The following is a 23,497-nucleotide window of genomic DNA, read 5'->3' on the forward strand; positions in this document are numbered from 1 at the left end:
TACAATGGTTGCATTAGGGCATGCGTTCTATTCCACCACAATCTATCTGCTCAAGCTGTTGGCTTACACAGTCACTACTGTATGTTTACTACTGCATCCCACCAGAAAAACATTGTGCCACAAGTTCAGGTACATGGGCATGGCATTCAACACGACTGCCATACAATCATTTACTGCAAATAAGAGGGGAGGTATTTATCTAACAGTTTCCTTTCCACTCTCTTGAGCTTCACGACAGAATCTTCAGTTTAATCAGCAGGTCTTTTTACAAAAGGGGCTTAAATACCACAGAAGGGAAAGTTAGCCCAAGGGGGTAAATGAAAGAAGAGAAAGTAGAAGTTATGTAATACAAAAATATAAATTTTATTTCTATGGCGATTTACAATAAGAATAACAAAGGTTTTCTTAATTTTTATACAACATAATTAGCGCTCTGAAATATATAAAATGAGATCTCTTATATTAAAAAGCCATATTATTATAAAATGTAAATGAATGTTGGGAAAGAGAATCCTGTATTTGAATTAGGCATAGTCCTATTTTCGATCAAAGGTGAACATAGTAAACAGACAATAAAACATATCCAACAGTTGAATTCACTTTTTCTGGCACATGTCTGACAGGAATGCACATGAAGAGATTTCCTGCTTTGGGACTTTGCATGTTAAATCGTTTAGAAATCCCTAGCACCGAAATTTTGCACACAAACCGTGTTCTCCAAAACATGTATGCTGCAAGAGGTTCCAAAGATAAAGGATTCAGATCTGGTGATGTGTCCCATGTTGAACCATTAGCAATGAATCCTGAGAAAAGAACAGCTTTTTAAGCATTTTCGCATATTCAGTAGAGTGAGTGTTTTTTTGCTTCATAGATATTTTAGCTTGTAAAGTTCTGTAACAGGACATTCAGTTATAAATAATCATAAGAGAAGGCACTTCAGTCTCCTACTGGACTCTTATGAAACAGCGAAAAACACTAGAACAAACAGCTTTAACACTTCTACCCTACAAATTTCGATTCCCCCAATTGCCTTCTCCAACAGCATCTTATATATTTCAATCCCAGCCCTTTCATGTTAGGGGTAGTGTGGAAATTGTAAAAGGGGTAGTCAGTATATGGAAGTACTGAACAGATTAAAAATTATGTGCAAACCACTGATGTACTATAACGTTTTTGGTTCTTGGGACTGAAGATTTTAGAGGAGTTAATCTTATGGATGACACCATTATGCCAGATTTGGAGAAGTAATGTCTTGCATGGCCAAGTGTAGTTGGCTACACACTCACAAAAAGATAACAAAAGGGAACCCCTTGTTTCCCAGTTACACATGGGTGTCAGATATAGGGTTAATACAGAGGGATCTACATAGCAATGTTTGGCCGAGTCAGGATTTCTACTTGAGTGTCCAGTACCGTGATAATATAGGCTTATATCTCTAAATTACGAGTAACAGCACACTTTGAATTATGTGTACACCCGAGCACCTCTCCTTTGGTATATGTGACTGATCAGGTCTCATTGGAGGATACCATTACAACACTTATGGAGGAAGCAGTGCTTCTTTTTTAGTATGCGTCATTATCAGTACTCCATCCAACAGTTAATAGCCATTGTAAAACTTGACGTCCATAAGTGATAGAATGAAGACACTGATCTTGCAACTACAAGATGGCCAGCACTGCTCTTACCAAATGATTGGGGCTACCAGTATAAAGGCAACTGAAAATCGCTACGAGTGGACTTCAGTCCAGTGAGGTGGACCAAACGACAATCATAAATGCAGACTGTTTTACACAAGAGAAGGCCTCAATAGAAGTCAGACGCTGTCACATGACACAATCAATATTATGGAAGACAAAGTCAAAGACTAGGGGAGAGCCACTCTTCCTTATCACCTGTGCCAGCTTATCAAAGAGGACTTGTTTTCTTCAAAGGTCCATACAAATAGAATAATAGCATCACAGTGGAATGCTCACTGTAGGCACCCCACACATCATTATGTGATAGATAAAGGGATGGCATGGGTCTACAGGCTGTCTGCCTGCACTGCTCATCTTAATGTCTTCCCACCCCTCAGCAAATGTAATAGAAATATCTAAAAAACATGAACTTGCCTTCTCCAAGACTTTTTAAGCTGGCCATTAGTTTTGCTGTAAGGCTGTTATGAGTAACCTTGCTTTGTCCTATGGGCTTCTCGGAGGCACTGTCCTCCCTACCACTCTGGAAATCTAGTATGATCATTGTATCTAGTTATTCCACCATACTGCTTTGATGTAGCAACCTCGTCTCTCTCATCACATTCAAGGCATTTCACAAAGTGCGATCATATGGCTGCCTTATGTCATGATTTGTGAGTTCGGTGCAGTGTTCTTTCTTTTCACAGCGGTATCATCTGATAGGCCTTTGTGGTAGTGTATGTATTTTAAAAGCAAGACGGGGGAAGAAGCATCGGGGGGTGGGGGGGGGGGGGGGGTGTTACCGTGTAGGAATCTTGCATGGAGATGTTGAGAAGAGTAAGTTAAGTGCTGATTTAATGGTCTTCTCACATTTACTATTGTTATAGATCATTTTTAGTGGGAAGGAAAAACTGAGGCCACAGTAATAAATTCTCAAAACACTTTTTGCACAAGGACATGAAGTAACTCATTTTTTACCATTTTTATGGGAAACCAATAACCAGTAGTAGGCTAGCAGAAGAAAGACAAAAGGATGTGTTGCCAATAATAATAAATTACAGAAAGTGAACTCTGTGCCCTCTCCTTTCCAGCCCACCTCGATATTAAACTATGGTGTTGTCTTTAACTAGGCTCTTGTTTTAAAGTGAACTTCTGCCATGGAATTAAAACACTACTTTGGGGTTCCCAGTACTGCAACCTTAATACAGAGGCAGGTTAAGTAACTGCTGCCCAGAAGTCAATTGGGGAGCCATAGGTCCATGCTATTGTAACAGGCATTGTGATTTCTAGCCAGGATTAAAGTGTTCCAGGCAGGAGAACTGGATAGCAGCATTTTGGTACCATGTGCACAGCATGCGCTTTGAGATGATGCCCCTGAGTAAAAAGAGTGATAGAGGTTCCAAAGGGCAAACCCCAGGGATTTTACAGTGATCCCACATTTCTGGGTGCAGCGGGTTTGCTCCACTGTCTAGCAATGAAGACACCTGGTTACTGTAGGTGGGTAGGCACGGCACAATTACCAGTGTGAACGCCATCTAGAATGTGGCTTTACGGTACATTCTTGACATGCATTAGTTCAAGAAAATAGATAAGCTTGGGGCTATGGATAACCAGATGCTGTTGGCATAAAGTAACCGAATCAAAGTCCATAAACTGAGTAGCATAAACTGAATAGGATTTTTTTGTCTTTTATGCTTTTTATGCAGTAACTAGGGATGTAAACTAGTAGACCACTACCAGTGTGCCATTTTAGGTGTGGAAATGTGCACAAATATGTAAATCTTAGGAAAATTCTTCCCCTTAGCCCTTCGAAGCTGAAATTCTGATGCAAATGGCTTGTAATTTTAGGGATACTGTCTGGCCATCACTAAGCTAAGACACTTATAGTCAATAGTGGAAAAAGACACGTTCAACTTGAATGCCCATGTAAAATGAATGGATGTGGGTATGTCGATTGGTAGCTGTGACACACCACATCTTGAGTGGGAGGATAAAAAAAAAAAAAAAAGGCTGCCGGGTTTTGAGAAGTAAAAACTGCCGGGTAGTCAACAAATGTTATCCACTACAAACCAACCTTTAAGCCCTTATGCTTTGTTCTCTCTTCTTGGAAATCTACTCATTCCAAAAATACCATCTAGTTCTTATAAAGCACCATCTAGTTCTTATTCAGCACCATCTAGTCGTTATACAGCACCCATAAATAGTGGAGATCGACACCGCATCTGCTGTTCGATAGCAACGAATGAAGAGCAAGATGAAGATTCATCCCTCTACAGACCATCCTGGAACGGTTTCCAGTTCTTGATCTCTATTGGAGTCCCACTATCTGGTTCCTTTAAACAGGTAAGCCACCAAGCACACCCGACAGCTCAGCCTGTCTTACACATGGTCCCTTCCAACCCTGAGAAGAAAGATTTTTTTGCTGCAAATGCCACAAGTGCTTGGCAAGACAACCACATCGCCTCTGAGTAATGTTCTTCACTTGGCAGCAAAATGCCCTCTGTCCAAGGGCACTGGAAGTCCACATGCGTTTCCTTTCTTACAGTTACCAACGGAGTTGGATATAGCAGCTAAGACATCCCCTTCCATGGGGCACAGACTTTCTTCATTTCGCCCATCCATCCTGGCCATCAGCCTACTCGCTCCACTTTGCAAATGATTTTCTCCTCAAAGAGGGGCAGCACTGCATCTTCCTCTGAAATCTCCTGGAAAACAGCGTTGCACTCGAACTCTTGGCTTTCTTTCTTGAAATAATATCTGCTCAGAAAAAAACATCAATTACTGAAACAGTTTGTCCTAGTCTTGCACACTAGACACAAAAAAATAGGTGAGGCTGGAATAGGTGCAACTGAAACAGCGTATGTTTAAAAAAAGCCCCGCAACAGGATGGTATTTTGTGAAAATCCATTCCATTTTAATTCAGCTTCTTTCAGTCGCCCTCTAAAGGTACCGCAAAAAAGAGAATCATATTTAACCTATTTGCTGTCCTCATTTCCTTCGTTTCCCATCCCAATCATTTTGATTATGCAATATTATGCACCGAGATCTCTTCTCCAGTTGACCTACTACTCACTTGTAGATGCCTTTTTTGCTGAGTAGCTCCTTGAACTCCCGGAGAGTGAGGGTTGGTTCCTTTGTTCTGATCATATAAGGTATTCTCTCCCCGCAGAAGTAGTAAACGATGGCAAGCCCTCCCTGAAGATGGCTTTCTGTGTTCACCTTCTTCGCCATTTTGTGCCTGCAACAGATAAAAGAACCAGATGGTTGAAATGGAGGCCAACAAAATACTTGACAGTTTCTTATTCTGGGTATCCGCACCCGTTGTCCTCTACCTATGTAAGTGTAAAATAAGCGAGATGGTTCCTAAGAGTTAGTTTAAAATATTATAGGTCAGATGTGAATAAACGTTAGAAAAGAGATCCTCCAATGATGAAAAACTAGTTCACAAGGCTAACCATAAACATAATGTTATGCTACGGGCATTTGTCTAGCACATTTCTAGTGGGCTATTGCACTTTCAGAATCTAGTCACACTTTGTGTTTGACAGATACTCATATACTGGAATGTAAGTGATGTCTTGACACTATTTGTTTATGTTTCCTTTTGTACAGGTGCTGACAAGAACCTGTTATGGGGCTGTTCGTTATGTGTTCCTTTACATGCTTCAAAAGGCTTGCTCATATATTTCCTTACGCGCTTGTGTATGGTTGCCCTCTGCTCCTGTTAAGGTGGTTACTTTGGAAGTGGCTTTCCTACAATGTTGCGCACATGTGGACTATCAAGGTATACTTACTCTTCGGAAATCTTGGCTGTAGAAATGCCAGATGAAGGGACACTCTCCTGGACCTTTGGCCGCTCTCTTGTTAAAGTGGGCTGCACACACCTAAAATGGTTGCAGAGAGATTCATTAATGCAAGTTTATACAAGACATTCCACCATTTAAAGTAATGATACTTCTAATCAACCACCTCCCCAGTCTGGTACAGCCTGTCTTCTAAATTCTCCCTGCACACCATGCAATATGTTATCTGTAACAGCCAAGGAGGCCTCACATCCATACTCTTGCACTAACAGTGGAATCACAGTGATGCCCCCTGTAGGTGTTCAAAACTGGGTTTGGCCCCTCATGTCCAAACAAGGATTCTGCATACAAAAAGCTGTGGAATATTCAGTGGCACAACAGCAAATACTAACAGAGTAGTACAGCAGGCTTACTATGAAGACCGCCCTCAGTCAAAAGTTATAACTATTAGATATGAAAAAACTTACGTGGATTCAAAGCCAATGCACTCATTTAAACGCTCATTTGCTAAACGATGTCTAACGTCTTCCACTGGGCTGCCAAACCCACATAACATCACAGTCTCTTTACTTGTACCACCTTGGCATCAACATTGCACTCTTGCACCACCCTAGCTCTCTGCTCATGTTTTTAATTTTCTTAACAGTGCCTCAAAAACCACACTGTTGCATCACCTAAGCAATGTTCTGTAGGTTGTCCCCTTGTGGCGTCTTTAAATAAGGGATATGAGCCACACCTCAACGGCTGAAGATATTTACATTCTGGTACATTCTAGAATGTAAATAGGTTTACAATCAGCGTCTTCCCAGCCCTTAGCACGAGACTTAATAGGCCCTCGGGTTCACGATGACAACAAGAGGTCCGCACCTGGGTTTCTGCATCTTGGGTGCCTTCTTCTCTTCCACTAGTCGACGCCGAGCCTCTTCTAGCTGGTCAAGGGTGTTGGGTGCGTTGAGGGGAGGCATGGAGGTATCCTGCAGGAAGAGGTGAGCTGGCTGGGACGTAGAGCGGTGAGATGCTTTCTTTACATCTGGGCAGTGGCTGAAAAGGGAAAAGAAAAAAAAAAAAAGATAAAGCTCGTCGAACATTATGAACTGCACAAAAAAACCATAAACATCTCAATACCATTATACCATTCGCCGTTGGCACATTTTCATGCTCAATTAATGTTATTCCAGCATCCCGAGAGGGTTTTAGAGTAGGGGTGACAATGCTGGAGAGCATCTATTCAGACTCCATGTTCTGCTCACCTTGCTGTTGTGTCCCGCTGGTGTTTCTTCACAATCTTGGCACTCTCTAGCACCCACTGCCAGACGCTGTGATTGCGCCCCATGTCTTGCTCCGCGGACAGAGGCGTCGTCAGCCCAGTCGAGGCCACAGGCTCTTCCGTCCTCTGCGGGAGGGCGCAGGTCTCCGTCTTCCGGCTTCCTTTACCACCCAGCGAGCTGAAAAAAGGCAAAACGCATTTAGGTGGCCATGCTTCTGGCAAGTACAACTGCATTTCGGATCTACATAGAGTTCTTAGATGGCTCCATAGCGCACACTAAACTTAACTGTCACTAGGCGCTGAAATCTCACCCTAGGCTACACCAAACTCCTCCACTCGGACATTCCACAAAGACTTTACACTTTGAAACGTAGTATGTTTGGGCATCTTTCATGATGAAGTAGCAGTCTTTAGGCACTGCTTGTTGTAGGTTTTAAGCAGTATTAACAGCGGACTTTCCTTTACTCCTGCTCGTTGGTACTCAATTTCATGAGCCACAGGAAGATTGAAATAATGAATTGGCCTGGCCAGAACGCAGATCTGCGATCTACAGGTTACAGAGGCATTTCAGGGGCACGCGTTCTGAAGTATACGGCTAAACAAAACATCTCCTGCACTGCGGAGACTTTACAGCTTCCACATTTGGTGTCTATTAATTACTAGCCACACAGAGGATCGTGGGTAAGGCCTGACGTGGCTGGAGTACAACAACAAAACCCAGACATAAAGCTATTTTTTGCTATGTAATAGAAATGTGAATGTACAAACGTAATACAGTTAGTATGTGCATTATCAATATGTGGAATAGAATAAACGCATTTATCCCAGGTTCTCGATCCCGACAAGCTTCAAATGTGTATGTCCTGCTTACTTTTTCAAGCACTTTATAGGACAATACAGGAGTTTCATCGCAAAATATTTTAAAATGTTGTATTTTATTATGCTGACTCACTGTTATAACCAATAACAACGTAGAATAAAGTGGGCTGCGTCATAATACTGATATTAAAGTAAGTCACGTCGCTCATAAAATTCCCTGGGACCCATTTGAGCACTTCTTACACTTACCCGCCAGAGATCCGGCTATCCAAGGTTGTGGTGGTTCCAGTTTCTGATCCCTGAGGCGCCTTTGTTCGAAAATGGCAGGCTGATGAGCCAGGCAACCGGAGGTGAACGCCTTGCCCTTTGACCTTCCTCTGGTTGAGGGGAGATTGGGAGCGCGGTGACAGGGTGGCCGGCGTCTTGAGCACCCGCGACAGGTGGTCGTCGAGAATGGACTGTGGGTCATCCTCGCAGAAGGCGGGAGGCAGCACTTCCGGCTTGGCGACTGGCACCTCATATTCATCTTTTTCTTCCTCCTATTGGTTCGATAAAAGCTGGTTAGTAACTGCATCACATCAAGGGGCTTCGCGCTTATCCACCAATCATATCAGTGTACATCCGCCATCACACTTACTCCTCGCTAACCGTCTACCCAACCCACGTGACCACACTGCTCATTAGGGCTCTCGCTCTCTCGGCGCTCGCGCTTCCATTACAGGCGCGCGCAGTGACGGCCCTCCCTACGCACTGAGATCCCAGCAGCCGCCTCGGTCTCAACAGGCTGTGACATGTCAACCGGTGCTGCTGCCAGCGCTGCATGCCAGGGCTTCCAGTCTATCGAGCTTTCTTGTTATTGGTGCCTCGTTCTGAAAATACTCTTAACCTCGCCCTTCTCTCACTCGTCTCTCTCACCACAGATCCAGTGTCCCAGCTACCTGCCGACTGTTCCTACGAGTAACCATTTCCCCCTCTCTTTCGTATTTACACTACTGTTCAAGTAGTGTTTCAGCGCAATCCTCCTTTTCTCTTTTGGTGGCTCTTAAGAGTCATTCTTCTACTTTCCCCCCTACCGACCCCTCTTTTATTTATTTTGTTGCTTTAAATCCTTTCACCTTTGAATTTTTCCCTGCAACTGCCCCAGCCTCAATCCTTTGCAGTCCACTGTCCCCATGAGATACTCTATACTTCCTGATACCTCCAGATCCACCCCCCTTGGCGGCTAACTCTCTTTTTGACGTCTATAAACTTGCCACAGATCTCCCCCTCTCACTTTCCTTTCCCCATCTTGGTGAGGCAGTCCCACTCACCTCTTTCAACCTTTGCAATTTCTCCTCCAGCCTCTCCTCAGCCTCTCTCTGCTTCTTAACCCGCTCCAACGCTGCGGTCAGCTTGGCGGCAAACTCCTCGGGGTTGGCCGGCAGCATTTCTGCAGTGGGACGCTTGGTCCTCTGAGGAAAGATGGGGGAAAAAAAAGGGGGGGGGGGTCACGTTAGGGTGTTCTTGGAAGAAAGTAATCTATGACCACACAATGGAAAGTACATCAGAATGTATTGTCACTGCCTAGAGTTCACAAGTTGGCTTACACACACTGGTGCTGCTAACAGTTTTCAGAGACTGGGTGCTGGGTAACACCACTAAAGACATAGGGATTGCGACAAGATAAAACAAAATTTAAAGGCATAATTATTGCTCATTCACATTCTAAACTCAAGGATGGTTATTTTGGGGGTGCTGTAGCACCCTTCCCACCCCTACTTCTAGCGCCTATGCTTGCACACCTCTCCATGATGCAACAAACAAAAAAAGAAAACACATATGGTTGGATCTGGTAAAAAATAAAAAGTGTGGGAAGTGATACAGTATGCAACAGAGTAGGTGTGGGTTCAAAATTCAGAAATGGCCACCTACATCCCCAGTTGGTATATTTACAATTACAGATCTCGTACCCAAGTTTAGTTCACCCCAACCCCCACTCCCCAACATCAGTCAGTGAGGTACAAGTGACCAGAGCCTGGAGTTGGAGGGGAAGACTATACATCAAGCCTCGGGTGTCCAAATTGGACCCTTGCGACCCAAGGTCGTCTCACGGACCTGTAGTGAACATCCTGCAATAAGGGCTCCCTCGTTAATCACCGCAGCATTCAACACTATCAAACAGCAACTCCATGACTCGACTGCACAAAAGTAAACATTGTAAATCAATACAAGGGCTCAGATTTGGCTTTGCCTCAGATGGGATCTGACCAACTCTACACCAGTTCAGCTAGCCTCCAAGAAATTTGGATTCCCACCCTTGGTCAAGGGTCTCCAATTTACAAGTCAAAATGTTCTTATGCGAGTTTGTATATCAACGTTTAGCTAATAATCCCCACCACTGAACTTACAGGCACAAATGGGAGAGAAGTCTGCCCATTGGAACTGATGCTTCGGTGAATTTCTCGCTGTTGCTGCTTTTTGCTACGGTACGGCGGTACTCCATCCCTGCAAGAAAGCAAGATCTGTTTAATACTCTTTCATGCATGGTATTTCCCACCAGAAATTGGCAAAGACCAGAAGACACATGGAGAGTCAGAACCAATTACATTACCTAAGACAGAAAGACATGACAACATCATACAATGCAGTAATAGGTTCAGAGCGCAGGACAAGCGTAGAGATGTCCATGTGCATTGGTCACCTTTTATAAGACGGGGTAATGATGATGGGGCGGGGCGCTTAAGAGATGTCAATGAAAAAAAGAGCAGGCTGAAGGAATACATGCGATGATATATAGATATATATATAGGCGAGGAAAGACTATGCCACTTCACTCCCTCAAGATCACAGGCCTCTTTAACCATTGGGTGCGTGATGTGGTTGTGGGAGATGCGACCAGTGTTAATATAGGATGGTTATAAAGGCAGGAGATGCCATTCAGCTCAAAGGGTATTTTTCTTGGGCAGGTAGAAATGCTGATGCTACTCTTGCATATGGGTGCCAAGGAGGATGAACATGTTACCCGAGTGTATGCTTGAAAGGGTGCATATGCTACTTTTCTTTGCAGGCCCTAAATTGAGAAGGCGGAGACACAGCCCTTCTTTATCAGTGTCTAGGACAGAGAGTAACGGTACCAGCAGAAGGGAGGTTAGAGAGGATATCCTACTAACAGGTGCAATATAGGATCTTCTTGTTAGGTGTGCAAGTGGATGGAGACTGTCGCAGGTGATTACTAAGTGGAGTACTTAGGCTATGCAGTGCGGGGACCAACTCTGACATGGCAAAGGGTAGAGGTGAACTTGAAGGTGATGGGTCTCGCTCCTCCTTTTAGGGATCTGTACTTACACACTCCCATCCGTTAAGGACATGCTGTCTTCCGTTAGGGCATCGCTTGAGATCTCGCTGTCGTTGATGCTGGCAGCTGGTGCATAATACTGAAAAGGGGGTTCTGTTCTCCGAGCGAAGCATCTGCAAAGAATTAAAGACGGGGAGACCTTACAATGCGAACCTGGCAGTACTGATTTTAAAACAAGCAAGTTTGAGCAACACTGAACATGAGCCTTCTTCTCGATTACCAGAGGAATAAGCACACAACATCAATAACCCCGGAAAGAACAGAAAGAAAATAACAGATTAAAAGAATATAGCCTCTGTCAACAGACAGCAGGTTGAGCCTGAAATCCCATGTCCACTCCTAAAGATTTTCAAGTTTTACAAAAACAAGTAGTAGTTCCGAACCAACCACAAGATGTGGGAAGTAGTGCATAACACCAGATGTAAACCAACACAAGCTAGAACATAGCTACCCATGTGGCTGTACTTCATGGTCCTGGGACCGGAACCCTCATGAGACCCAACTAGAGATACTCTAGCGTTTTCAGAGAGACTACTGGGTAACCGGAGATGCAACACCTCTCAAGCACCTGTCCTTCTGAGACTAAAGCACGCCGAGAAGAGTTGAACTAATCAAGACCAAATGACATTGTGGGGAATTCACCACCAGAATGCAAGTTGCTTTGTTCTTGTGCAGAGTTTATACAGATTTTTCTGTGAGCTAGAACATAGTCCGGCTTATAGACCACAATTGGCAACTTATATCAGTCAATATGCCAGGCAAGCAAATTATTTACAAGTTTTATTACATTTTGGTCGAACGAACAGTGCAATGTTCCTGCTGGTTCCGATTTCATCTCCAGGGGTATTATACCTTTTATTCCTACCATGGCTTTCTGGAATTAGATTCAGAAGATGCTATAGTCTGCCACATTGAACCTGGTCTCTAAATAATTTGGAGCTTTCCCAACAGGTCAGTGGCTGTCAGTTCTCTAGAGGATTGGCGGGGCCTGCCGCAACTCAGGTGTTCAGCTTGTAGCCCGGTGACCAGTCACCTCGGTGGGCTTGACACTCTTCGACTCTTGGTCTAATGTGCAGATGACATCACTTCTGATATCCTTGCTCACATCTGCCACAAGCCGATATCCTTGCTCACATCTGCCACAAGCTGATTTCAAAGAGTCACACGGTTTGATGGTTTAGACACAGGCGTGCCAGGAAGTGCCTCTCGTTTCCTGAGTGTGCCTTTACAAAGAAACACACAGCGCTTTTGGGCTTTTGTTCTGGTGCCTGGGCAGCACATGGGGGCAACTTCAAAGAAGAAGCCACAGCCGTGCTCATGCAAAACACATCAGTTGACATGCCTCTGCGTGCTAAGCAAATACTATATTCACCCCAACTACTCAATGAACCAAAAATCATAATCAAACCACAGACCAGGGTTTGCAATATTCTGCAGCGGAGTGAGAAAATCAGGGCTGATGCAACAATGTTTTAGGGTTTGGGGTGCAGGGGGACACATGAAATAGGAATATTGAAAAGAAAAAAAAAGGAGACGCCTCATGTAAGCAACCAAGATGGTGAAAGTGAATAGTCATTGTAGTGGAACAGGCTTCACATCACAGGTATATCCTATTAGTACAGGGGTGAATGACTGTTCATCTAGGATTCAGTCAATCCATCTCGATTCTGAATGAGTTTCCATGGTAACAGTCAGAGCAATGTGGTTTAGTCATGTCACGTCCCTGCTTCAATGTCGCTCCTCGGTTCACAAAGACACACTTTCTCTGTCTTATTGTGGTCTAAAAAGGTGTCCCTGAAACCACCCATGTTTCTCTCAATGTGGTAACTAGGCACACGGTAAAAGCTCTGGGGTATGTTACCACCTGTTAATTACAGCTCGCTAACAAGTTTCAGGTTCTGTCAAACATGTGACCCTGAAAAGACCTATAAGGGCACGTGACTGCTTCGACTCGGGTCCTACTGTTGCGTCAGAGGCTCTGGCCTGCTGGGAAATCTCCCAGCCCCCCCATAGGGCAGCCCTGCGTCTGTATTGAGTTACCCAGACGCAAGCCCCACATAAAACACGGAAGTCTTGGCCAGCAGAGGAGATGTACGTACACAAGCCATGAAAGAGAAGCCTAGCGCCTCCCTAGCTCGGAGACTGTGCGGGATGATGAAAACAAGCTCGGTTCGGCCTGCTTTAATCTGCAAACCGGCAAACCAGGGGGTCACAGAGAAAGGAAAAAAATTGAATAATGGGGAGGGGGTGGGTTTGGACGAGAGACTAGACTTTGAGTCGCTGCACGTCTCTAGATGAAGAAAAGAGGCATCTCGCGCCGTAATCCAGCATAAGCCTTTCAAAAAAATGTGAAAAAAGGAATCCTTCCTGAAGAAACTGTGATTAAGAGATAAGGTGTCTTTGAAACGGCTCGTATTGTTGGCAGTGGTAGAGTGGGGAGAAAAGTCAGAAGTCTTTGTGCAGGCGGAGGGGGGTTCCTCTCGCCAGCACAGGCGGCTTTCTTTCACATCAAAGGACTGTTGTGTAGGAAGGAAGAGGGGATGTGAGTAGAACTAACCTTTGACCCCGCCCCCCCCTTGAAAAAGGAGGGAGATGCCAAGGAATGCTTATCCAAGTAGAACTTGGTGACGAGGTGCGCAGTCGACTAAAAACGTAAGCCGTTTTGCGCCTAACTGGGATTTTGGATTTAAGATCATAGCAGCTCGCCATTCGTGGCCTCCTTTATTCCATGCCACTGTTAGTGTGTTGTGTTGGTGCGCCCCGAGTAGAGAAGTATGCGCTACCTTACGGTTGCAGGTTCGAACCGGGCCTGGAAGAAATGTATCTAGTTGGAGCACTTCATAGTTCTGAACCCAGAAAAATATACCAAGTGTCCTACCAGAGCAAGTAACCTCTGCCCTTTGTTACTTTTAAAAATACCGGTGGAGAATGCACAGGAAGACAGCGCTTGGCTGTAAAAGCTCAGAGTGTTGGTTTGTCTACACTAGCATTCCCCAGCAATGCCACAACTGTGCCTGAATAAACACAAAAAACAGCCACACATCGCTTTCACCTTATGTGGAACATCTTCGAGCTTGCCCACTTGAAAAAGCCAATGGCCGGCTTTGCAAGTTGCCCTAATCAGAGTCCAACCATAGAGCGAGACAAATAATCATTCCCCATGACGACAAAGCCAGCCACCACTCCACACCATTCAGTTTTAGTGTGTCATTTAACCCCAGAATCAAGTGAATGACTGTGGCTAGTAAAACAAAATAAAAAATAAAACAAGCTTACAGAAGGGGGTATATAAAGTGGCTACAATACCGCATAGAAACGATCACACGACAACCAACCTTGTCACCCATTTGGGGACTTCCCTAAACCTCTGGTAGCCATTCCACTGCGCAAGAAGCGGATATTATCACGTTTTCCCTGAAGGATTGACACCTGGTGTTGAGTAAGTCCAAGTGGGGATGCTGAAAACTAACTGTAAAATGTCAACAGGCAATTCCACCCTGGCTGGGAGGCTAGGGCGCAGCAACTCCAGAGGCCATAGTTTCAGTTCTGCAAAGGAGTTGAGAAGAACACAGGAAATGTCTAACATGGGTGCAACCTCCCAACAAGATAGATTTTCTTTGAAGTCGTGTTTAAAACTCCCATGATCTATTTTAGCTATTTAGCACAACCAGGGTCATGTTGCAGTTGTACAAACAGAGCAGAACTCTTGCACAAGCCTCCCGTTAGATTTTGGAGTTTGACTGTACATGGATGTTTGCTGGCATACATGCATGTTAGTAAGATTATGTTTCTCCTTTATTCCTCATGGTTTTATCTGGATCTGAAACCTCAATGTTATTTTCTGTAATTGCATCTGATGCCACCATGTGACATACAGCCACCGATTATCATTCCGGGCAAAGTAGATCATGTCCAATGTTCTGGCGAGTGAATGCATTTGGAAAGGCATGCTTTTGTAGGCGTTAAACCTTTAATACTGAGGTACACACCCTCATACCAAAAAAATAAACAAATTGGGGGCGGGGGGGGGGGGGGGGGGATGGTTTTCTAGGGGGAAACATCACACATTAGATTCTGTGCATTATTTAGATATCCATTGATTTTGTTCTAACCTTTCGAGATGAAAAGAGTGTCTATCACGCTGTCTTTGAGTGCGCCTTTACATTGTGGGAGAGGTTTTGTTTACACCATGTTCATTCAAAGGACCGCTCAGCTTGGACTCCTGCCCACAGTGACCTGCCCTTGACCGAGAGCCATGAAAGTGCCGCCGGTGTGCTCAACCCAAACCTGCCAAACGTTTATTGTTTTATTTGGCTGCGTGACCGATTACCGAAGGTTTATAACTCCATTTTACAGTGCTGCATCCCTGCGCGGCCCCTTTCATCTCCATGGAAAGGACCCAGTGAAGGAGAAACAGCACACTGTAAAGCAAAGAGGGCTTTCTTGCAAGGTCCTGGACGCCCTGTGCCCCTTCCCGGTATCTTTCCTTATTATTTTCTTTAGATGTAGCTGATAATTATACCACCTGTGGCAGTGGCAGCCACGCGCTGGCAGCAGACGGTGACGCACTTGGCCGCCTGCGCGTGCACGTCAGGAGGCGAGCCTTAAATGCAACATACGGCGCCTTCCGTTTACCACCAACTTTTATATAAACTTTCATCTGCCTAAAATTAACTTCACTTCAATGGAAGTCAATGAAAAGGTTAAATCCAGGGATTTTTTAAACTCTCTCATTTCATGGTTATAAATGTTGGCATGCATGCAACAGGAAAAAAAACCATGCCCTTGCGAAAGAAAAATGGAAGAGGCTATCAAGAGACACATAAGCAACAAACATTCACAATTCGAAAACAACTAGAGCCATTAGTGTTGGCCACATACAAGTGATCTGCTCCTGTTCCCATTATATGGTTGCGATCCCATGAGTCTACTCGACTTTTATTGTGTAATACACAAAATAATGTTCATGATTACAGCACCACATTTTACGCTCCGCAGACTGTGGGTGTATTAGTAAAACTACGGCATACATTTACAATTAACCCAGTCTCAAGAGCAAGCAGCGTGTACACAACCTAAATGCACAGTAACTCATTAATACCAAGAAAACAAAACGTGATCATTGGACCCAGCACACCAATGCCGAATCAAAGGCACACTTTCTGAATGATTCCAATTAGTGGAAGGCAAAATTCTAGAAGGGATCAGCCTAAAGCTAGATTCAAAAGGACATAAAAGAAACCGATTAAAGTCACTAACCAATAGTAAACCAGATGTACAAAGCATTGAAATGGATCTCATTTAATGAAAGAAACCAGGTTTCAGAACGAGCAGTAATCAGAAGAGGAGGAAGTTTCTTACCTTTGATTTTTGGGTGGGATCCGGGTAAAGGCACGACTCAGTTTCCCAATCCTTGCAGCTCCTCCATGGGAAGGGCTTCCAAATTCATCCTCCTCAGCCAACGTTGGAAGACATGTCCCAGGTGTAGGGCTTTCAGGTGTTGGGCTATCTTCGGCAGCACGGGCATATTCCCGACAGATGTCCGATCGCATAAAGGAAGGGTATGCCTCCACTTCCATGACCCTTTGGATTTCCTGCTGTGCCTGGTCAAACAGGCATGGATCCAGCTGCTGGCTGCGCACTCCCTCCTTGACTTGAGCTCGGGTAGTGATCTTAAGGCGTCCACAGACCGCTTGGCTATTTTGCACATACCAGCGATAGATGGCTTTAGCAGTTCTAGAGGTTTTCGGCTCCGATGGGTCCATACAACGGAAGCCATTGCAGGCAAACCAAAAGCTGAGCAAGTCTCCTTGGCCCTCTCCTTCCAGATACATTCGAAAGAGGGTTGCTCCATCCTGGTCCTCCAGCAACATATGGAGGGAGCGTCCCCATCGGGAAAGACGGGAATCCAAAGCAAGACATCCTTCCGCCTCCCGAAGGCATAGCCCCTTCATTCCTCCTTGAAGATCATAGCGGGTTTTATGTGGAGCAGGTTTTTCCACCTGTGAAAGAAAGTGCACTTGTTAGTAAGGTACAGTGCATGGCCATGAGAAGCCACACATAACTTGTGAACATGCCTGAGAATATCTCCCCAGACTTCACCTCACTTTGCTGAAACAAAGTCTGTGGCGCCCATGCACTCAGTGCCCTAAGACAGGCGGACAGTCAAACAGCTCACACACATATGTATGACGAGCGTAGAGTACTATTAAACACACCACACCATATATAGTACAATCACCCGTACTCATGTCTATGCCAGATGGGTGCTGGATAAGGTGTAGGACGTCCATGATACCAGAGCACCTCGACTGTGGTCAATGAGATTCCCAGAACTCTAAAGGGCACACAGACTTCAATATGCTGCTGGACCATACAAATATCAGAAGCACATCTTAAGACTACTTCAGTCGTCTACTGGTGGCCGGTCACCCCTAGCACTTTCTTCCCACTGGGCAATTCTCAGCTTTGCCACCAAAACCCTAGGACTTCTCATGCAAGTGCCAACTTCAGCTCACAATTATCAAGCTAGAGGATTCCTGCATCCAGGCGCTCTACAGACTGATACTGGTGTGGAAGGCTAAACATCGCTTGCCCCGAAATACCTTTCAGATTCCCTTTTATGCAACACTCCCACGTGCATCCCAAGATCCACCTATTGAGATCTCCGATACTGCACAAAGACCATGTGCTGTGTCTAGATTTTAAAACTAAAAATGTTATAAACCCTACTGCATTTTTACAGTTATTTTTTTTAAGCATGGTAATTACTCTCCCTTTTATAATGAGTTATTATTATTTATATTTTATGGGGATTTCACCATCCAACCATAACTACCACTTGGCCTTTAGCCTTTTCCCAGATAGTTTCGCATGGCTGCTCCATTAAGAAACCCAAAAAAGTACAACAAACCTGCTCTTAAAGGACCGCCTACAGTGGTAGATGGATTCATTCATTCAAAACTGCCAGAAATACATCAGACACCCCTGCCACATGGGCTTCTTTCATCATATTGGTGTCTGATTTGTAGACTGCCATTACGGTCTCCAGAACGATATCTCACAGTATTCAGCGAAATTTATCTTCGCGGGATTGTAAAACGTCCACTGATAATTATTCTTTGAGTCTCAATCTGGTATGCCAAGACAGCTAAAACCAAATTGAATGCCATGTCCTTTAGTTGAATATCTTGAGCCTCACACATATCAGTAGATGTTGAATTATTTACACTATCTAACGCAATGTCTCATATCCCAAAGCTACAGGTTCTTATATACTTTGATAGGGACTTGTAAGCAGTGCACAATGCATGTATAGCTAAAAGTCTCACTGAATTCCTCTTCATAAGTAACTCTCTCATTTAAATTTGTAAGCATTTCCCAATTATTTAGTGTGTCACTTCCCCCAGGTGAGAAAAACTGCTCACCACCACCACAAATTCTCACCTGGAATTCTCTTGTCTCCTGGCCAGGCACGGGTGGTCGCAGGGATGTTTCACGAAACACATGCCCGGCATCGGGCAAACACGCCAGCACCCCAGCAGAACTCATGGCTCCTTGCGCAGGTATGTCTTGATTACCTGGAAAGAGAGAAGCAATACAAAGTTAAAGTCAGATACCAAGAATTGGAATTCTGTGTAAAACTTCTTTCAGCAGAGATGAGAACACATCACTAAAACATTTACGCATGTCAAAAAAGGCTTCGGAAAATATACTATTAGCAAGTAATTACTATTTTAATGGTAAACACAAAAACATCAGTTTTTGAAGAACTCCTTAGGGCCTTAGTGCACGTGATTTTTTTAAAAACTGGTCATGTGCTTTTAAAACTCAGTGGCTGCACAGAGTAGTTTAATAACTTCATAGCGTTGTACTTATTTATCTGTCTCTATAAGACTCAACAACTGTGCATGACTGATGACATTTTCACTGCAAACTAACCTAAAAGGTCTCCACATTCAAGACCCACCAACCTGCAGAGAACCACACAATGGAGTAAGGAATTTAACAAAAATGTCCCAACTCTGCTCTTGAAGCGTTTTTTTAAGAATATGATATTTGCCCTACATGACCGAGGGTTTTATTTTGGAGTTTTCACATGTGAGACACCCGTCAAAAAGCGGTGGTAGTTAAGTCTACACTAGTGCACTCTGAATCGGGTAGGCGGGACAAGTGACACTATTTGGGGAATGTCATCCACCAAAATCCAAATAGGACCCTACAAACTAGCAGTATGGTGTCACCGTGTTAGGAAACTGCATTTCTATTCTACTTTTTGGCGTCTTACTCACAGCAGCCAATGAACACGTTGCTGCCAGTCCTGACCCTCCCTTTTACAAAACATGATGTTGTATCAAGACTACAGCCCGAATAAATCACTAGTTTGTAAAGGAAAGCCCACAACTGAAAACAAGCTGCCCCAGTTATATAAAGCCATATGGGAAACCTACTGAAAGACAGAGGAGCCCTAAAGTGCTAGGTGCCTGCCCACCAGTGTCCGACGCTTCGCGATCATCTCGCCAGCGCAGCGTCCACTTTCAGTGTCTACTCAGTAATGGAAATCACGAGCCACCAGACAGCAGCAATAGCTACAGTTCTAAAAGTATTCTTAGTTTAACAACTTATCAATGGGGTTTGTTTCAAGTCAATCTGTCAAAATCAACTGGTCACGAGCCAATTACTTTATAATCTAAACATCTTAGCAGCCATTTTTTTAGCAGCATAGATCACTTCTGGTGAAGGCCAATCACAAAAATACTCTTTGCCCATCCATTAACCTAATAATGCCACTCCTTGTGGCTGATAATGGGATACTCACTCTGGATACTTCTATCAATGCAAGATCTTGCGGTATTTGTCTTTTGAGGGAGCACTCACATTGCTTCTGTCAGTGGGACTTGAGATCAGAAAACTGGCTCCCGAACAACGCTTTCTGAAGACCTTAAGGCCAAGGGGAATTAGTCGAATTCGGCTAAGATTGAAATTTCTTCATGAAGATAGTTAAAGAAAGGTCCAGATTTTGTCAATCTAGGTTTTGAAGAAGATATCCTTTCAGTCAATGCTTACATATGCGACTGTGTATTTTTCCTTTCTTATACTGCTACACCGAATAGATATGATACAGATCTGTTTGTGTGTCAAACTCCTGTGGATGCCATCTGCTAGGAGCAGAGTTCACCTACATAGTCAGATATGTTACATCAATGATCAAGTCAACCCTGTCTAATTGGTACAGCCGAGCCCACACTGCCTGTTCATGTCTGTGCTACATCGGTTCGAGCATGGTTTACTCCACTGTGTCTTCTTAAGCTTTATTTTAATTAAGTCACTACCGATGACCGACCCACTACTCTCTAGAAGTCTTTCAAACCATCCAACTAAAGATGCACACCAATAAGTCTCTCATCGGTATCCTTGTTATCACATCATACCTATATCCCCATATGTACTTCTTCCTCTGGGGCATCCATTCTAGTTATCTCAACGTATAATAATCTGCATGGGCATCTTAACACATAAATAACATAGCAAGAATTGCAATTTGTGAGGTTCTTCAACTCCCATGTTGTCTAGTCCCAAATCTACCGATTTACATGTCTTGGTAAAGCGGCATAACCGCACTTGCCCCATGGTTGATGACCTTTAGGAGCTGGTGCTCCGCAGTTCGACTGAGGAAGGGGCTTGGATGGGGCCATTTAGGTCCAAGCGCGAGGATATATGAGGCCATTTTCGACCTGTGGTAATTCTCGTGGGTTTTCTTATTTCAGAAATACAGATTAGGATGTAAACCATTTTGTTGTACTGAAGCGCGGTGCTGGTTGAACTATAGCCACAGGACAAAGCAACCTTTTAATCAGGATCTACAATACGTTGTTGCTGCTAAAAATAACATACTCTAGAGAATCAACTTTCATAATAGTGTTGCCTCTAATACAAACGAGGTTCATTGCCCAGTGTTTGACAGCAGGAGTCGCTACCCCTACTTAGACCAAGAAGTGTTATTATAGGCCAAATGGGGTAAGACAGCTGCACCCACAGAACGTTGCACGTATGCCCCACATTTGTGTTTTTACACCTTGATTTTGCATGGTGTGCGTTTGCCTTTACAGAGTCACTGCCATCACGTGCCACCTTATGAATGGTTATTTGACTTCAATTGCTGCAATAAGAATGGTATTTCATATATGAGAACTGTCCGCCAATTCGGTTTTTTCCTAGATGATAATTAACAAAGCTACAGGAAAGGGAAGGTAGGAACATTGCCTACATTTCATCACGCTAAGAATAAGTGAGGAATCTTTTTTGAGCCACGATTCCTGAGACCATGTCCAGATTGAGGATGCTTATAGTGCCCAGGTACACAATAATGGTGGTGTCATTAAGTAAACCACCATCAACTGGTACCTAAAAATATGACTCGATGTTTGCTCGCATCTTCCTGGTAGGTGCCACAACCCAATGACGTCTTTCCGGTGTGCAAGAAGTGGAGAAGCAGGGGAATGTGCCAGGCCGGAGGGGAACAAAGGTAAAATGCTTATGTCAGGGGCAGAGGACGTGACCGTATAATTAAAAATGTTGACAGTACGGATCCCTCTCGCCCTCAAGAAGACTTCAAAGTGCGCCGCAAAAAATAAAAAAAAAGTATTGCAGAAAGCTCCCGCTCCCGCCCCTGCGGTGATTGCATGTGCACTTGATGGTTCTTCTTTTGATCTCTTGCATGAAACTCCCAATCTCCCGTTTGGACTGTGGCCAGCCCAGTGATTAAATGTAATAATTTAATTACACAAATGGCTGCTCAATTGCAATCTGCACCTTAGCGCGGCGAGATGAAAGGCGTGAGTCAGCCGGGCCGGGCCTGGCACCAGGGCCGCTCAGGTTGGAACAGGCCTCGCCCGCCAGCAGGGCTCGGCGCGCGCCGTGCAGACCTCTACAAGCCCAGAACATGAGCTGGGCCTCCGGCTTCGTCGAGACCCTCAGTCCGCGTTGTCGATATCAGAGTCATGGATTCAGGACTTCGGAAACGATGAGAAGACTGATAAATCGCACGGGCAAACCCGTGTGTTTAAGCATGATCTGAATGCCCTATACGGCAATCTATTGAGTCCCAAGATCAGAGTATGGGCTGCTTTTTGGGTTGTTTGTGAACCTGTTTTGTAGCTTGGTGGGTCGGTTTAAATGTTGATATCTGGGACATTACCACATTCTCACACAAAATATGGCTAGATTAATTTACGGGTGGTGCTATTTTGTCTTTTACATCCTATAGGGGTCTAAAGGTTTTGGAATGGTCGCCTCATCCATAATTGATCCTGGCATGTTTCCTCATAGGCATCTAAACACACAACAAAGTATGTAGATACCACTCTGGCGGACTCAACCAGTATTGGGAGTTCTAGGATAAGACCTATCATAAAAATAGGTCGGGCTATACATATCCTCAGTGATTACCTTTATTTGTTGGGTACCTTGGATGTGGTTGGAATTAGAATGTTATGGATTCCTGATTAAATGATTTATCTACCTAAAGATTTAGTCAACATGTTTCGCCACATTACAAGCCTGTATGGGTCAAATGCCTTCTTCAGGGCTCTTACACTCCCTAATAGTTACGCAGGTGCCATGCACCATCAAGAGGCCATGGGCGCATTTCCCCTGTAGTAACACATTTGTCAAGAGGTAAGTCACCCATCTTATTCCCTGTCTGCCGCAGTGCTGCTTCACCTGTCCTCACTATGGGGCAGCAGACAGGGAACTGACATCAAGAACAATCCCACCTAATGTGTAAGTAGTTTACCTTTATAAACTTCGGTAACACTAAACTTGAAAGTGCACTACTGCCTTGGGTGTCAAAAGAATGTTTTCTAAATAATACTTTACCACCATAAATTTTAATGGCAATTTGTTTACAGGAGCTTGCTCCCTACTCCTCTTGAAAAAAAATATTTTCTTGATTGGCTTACATGGGTGTGACAACATAAACAGGTTTTGAGAAACAGGTGGTAACAAACAGTATTGTTTGCATACTAAGGCACACAAAATTAAACGCACACAGACAGGTACGATTTGCTGACCCATTCCATTTCCTGCCTTTGCATACAAGTACATGTAGATCTGTCGGGTGACTGATTGTACTCCAGCCCCACTAACCTGGCAAAGATTGTCCTGTGAAATACGGTGTGCATAATAATGAATTGTTGTTAGTATTACCCTGTTCACATAGCTTGGCCTTGAATCTCGGCTACTTTTGTGGAGTTCTGAACTTAATGCAACTTTGCTCCCCGTTTCCTACTCCACCTCCATCTTTAAGACACCGGTCATAAAAACTTGACACTGTCGGACCAAATGACGTTCCAGGACTCCACGACTCCACCAGAAACCAGCGCTGTCATAGACGTTGAAACAAATAGACCCCATCTAATTTCTTCACCCCTCTCGTATCTTCCCAGACAAGTTTAAAGCGCCAATTATAAACGTAACTGTCCTCAAGGTGCTTGGGAGAAATCAAATTGTGAATTTGCCTATAACACGCTTGGAAGGCTGAAGTTTACTGCCCACAGAGATTCATTTTGGGGCTTTAAACAGAGGTGCACATTGTAAT

At 44.2% G+C, this 23,497-nt stretch overlaps 1 protein-coding gene across 4 annotated transcripts in view; it reads right to left on the reverse strand.

Moving 5' to 3' along the window:
* Positions 1–339: 339 nt before the first annotated feature.
* LOC146809642 (axin-related protein-like) overlaps positions 340–23,497 on the reverse strand; it is a 28,295-nt gene continuing 5,137 nt past the window's right edge. For all 4 annotated transcript variants that reach the window (XM_085616488.1, XM_085616487.1, XM_085616490.1 and 1 more), the window contains exons 2-12: positions 18,346–18,479; positions 16,261–16,901; positions 10,890–11,012; positions 9,953–10,049; positions 8,876–9,016; positions 7,815–8,104; positions 6,730–6,924; positions 6,347–6,520; positions 5,471–5,560; positions 4,750–4,914; positions 340–4,433 (exon numbers count right to left, since the gene is read on the reverse strand). In XM_085616488.1, coding sequence (XP_085472614.1) covers positions 4,307–4,433; positions 4,750–4,914; positions 5,471–5,560; positions 6,347–6,520; positions 6,730–6,924; positions 7,815–8,104; positions 8,876–9,016; positions 9,953–10,049; positions 10,890–11,012; positions 16,261–16,901; positions 18,346–18,450 — 2,148 coding nt within the window. In that variant the 5' untranslated portion in view covers positions 18,451–18,479 and the 3' untranslated portion in view covers positions 340–4,306. The remainder of the gene's footprint in view (positions 4,434–4,749; positions 4,915–5,470; positions 5,561–6,346; positions 6,521–6,729; positions 6,925–7,814; positions 8,105–8,875; positions 9,017–9,952; positions 10,050–10,889; positions 11,013–16,260; positions 16,902–18,345; positions 18,480–23,497) is intronic.

Source organism: Triturus cristatus, chromosome 7 (assembly GCF_964204655.1).
Source record: "Triturus cristatus chromosome 7, aTriCri1.1, whole genome shotgun sequence".
Classification (NCBI taxonomy): Eukaryota; Metazoa; Chordata; class Amphibia; order Caudata; family Salamandridae; genus Triturus; species Triturus cristatus.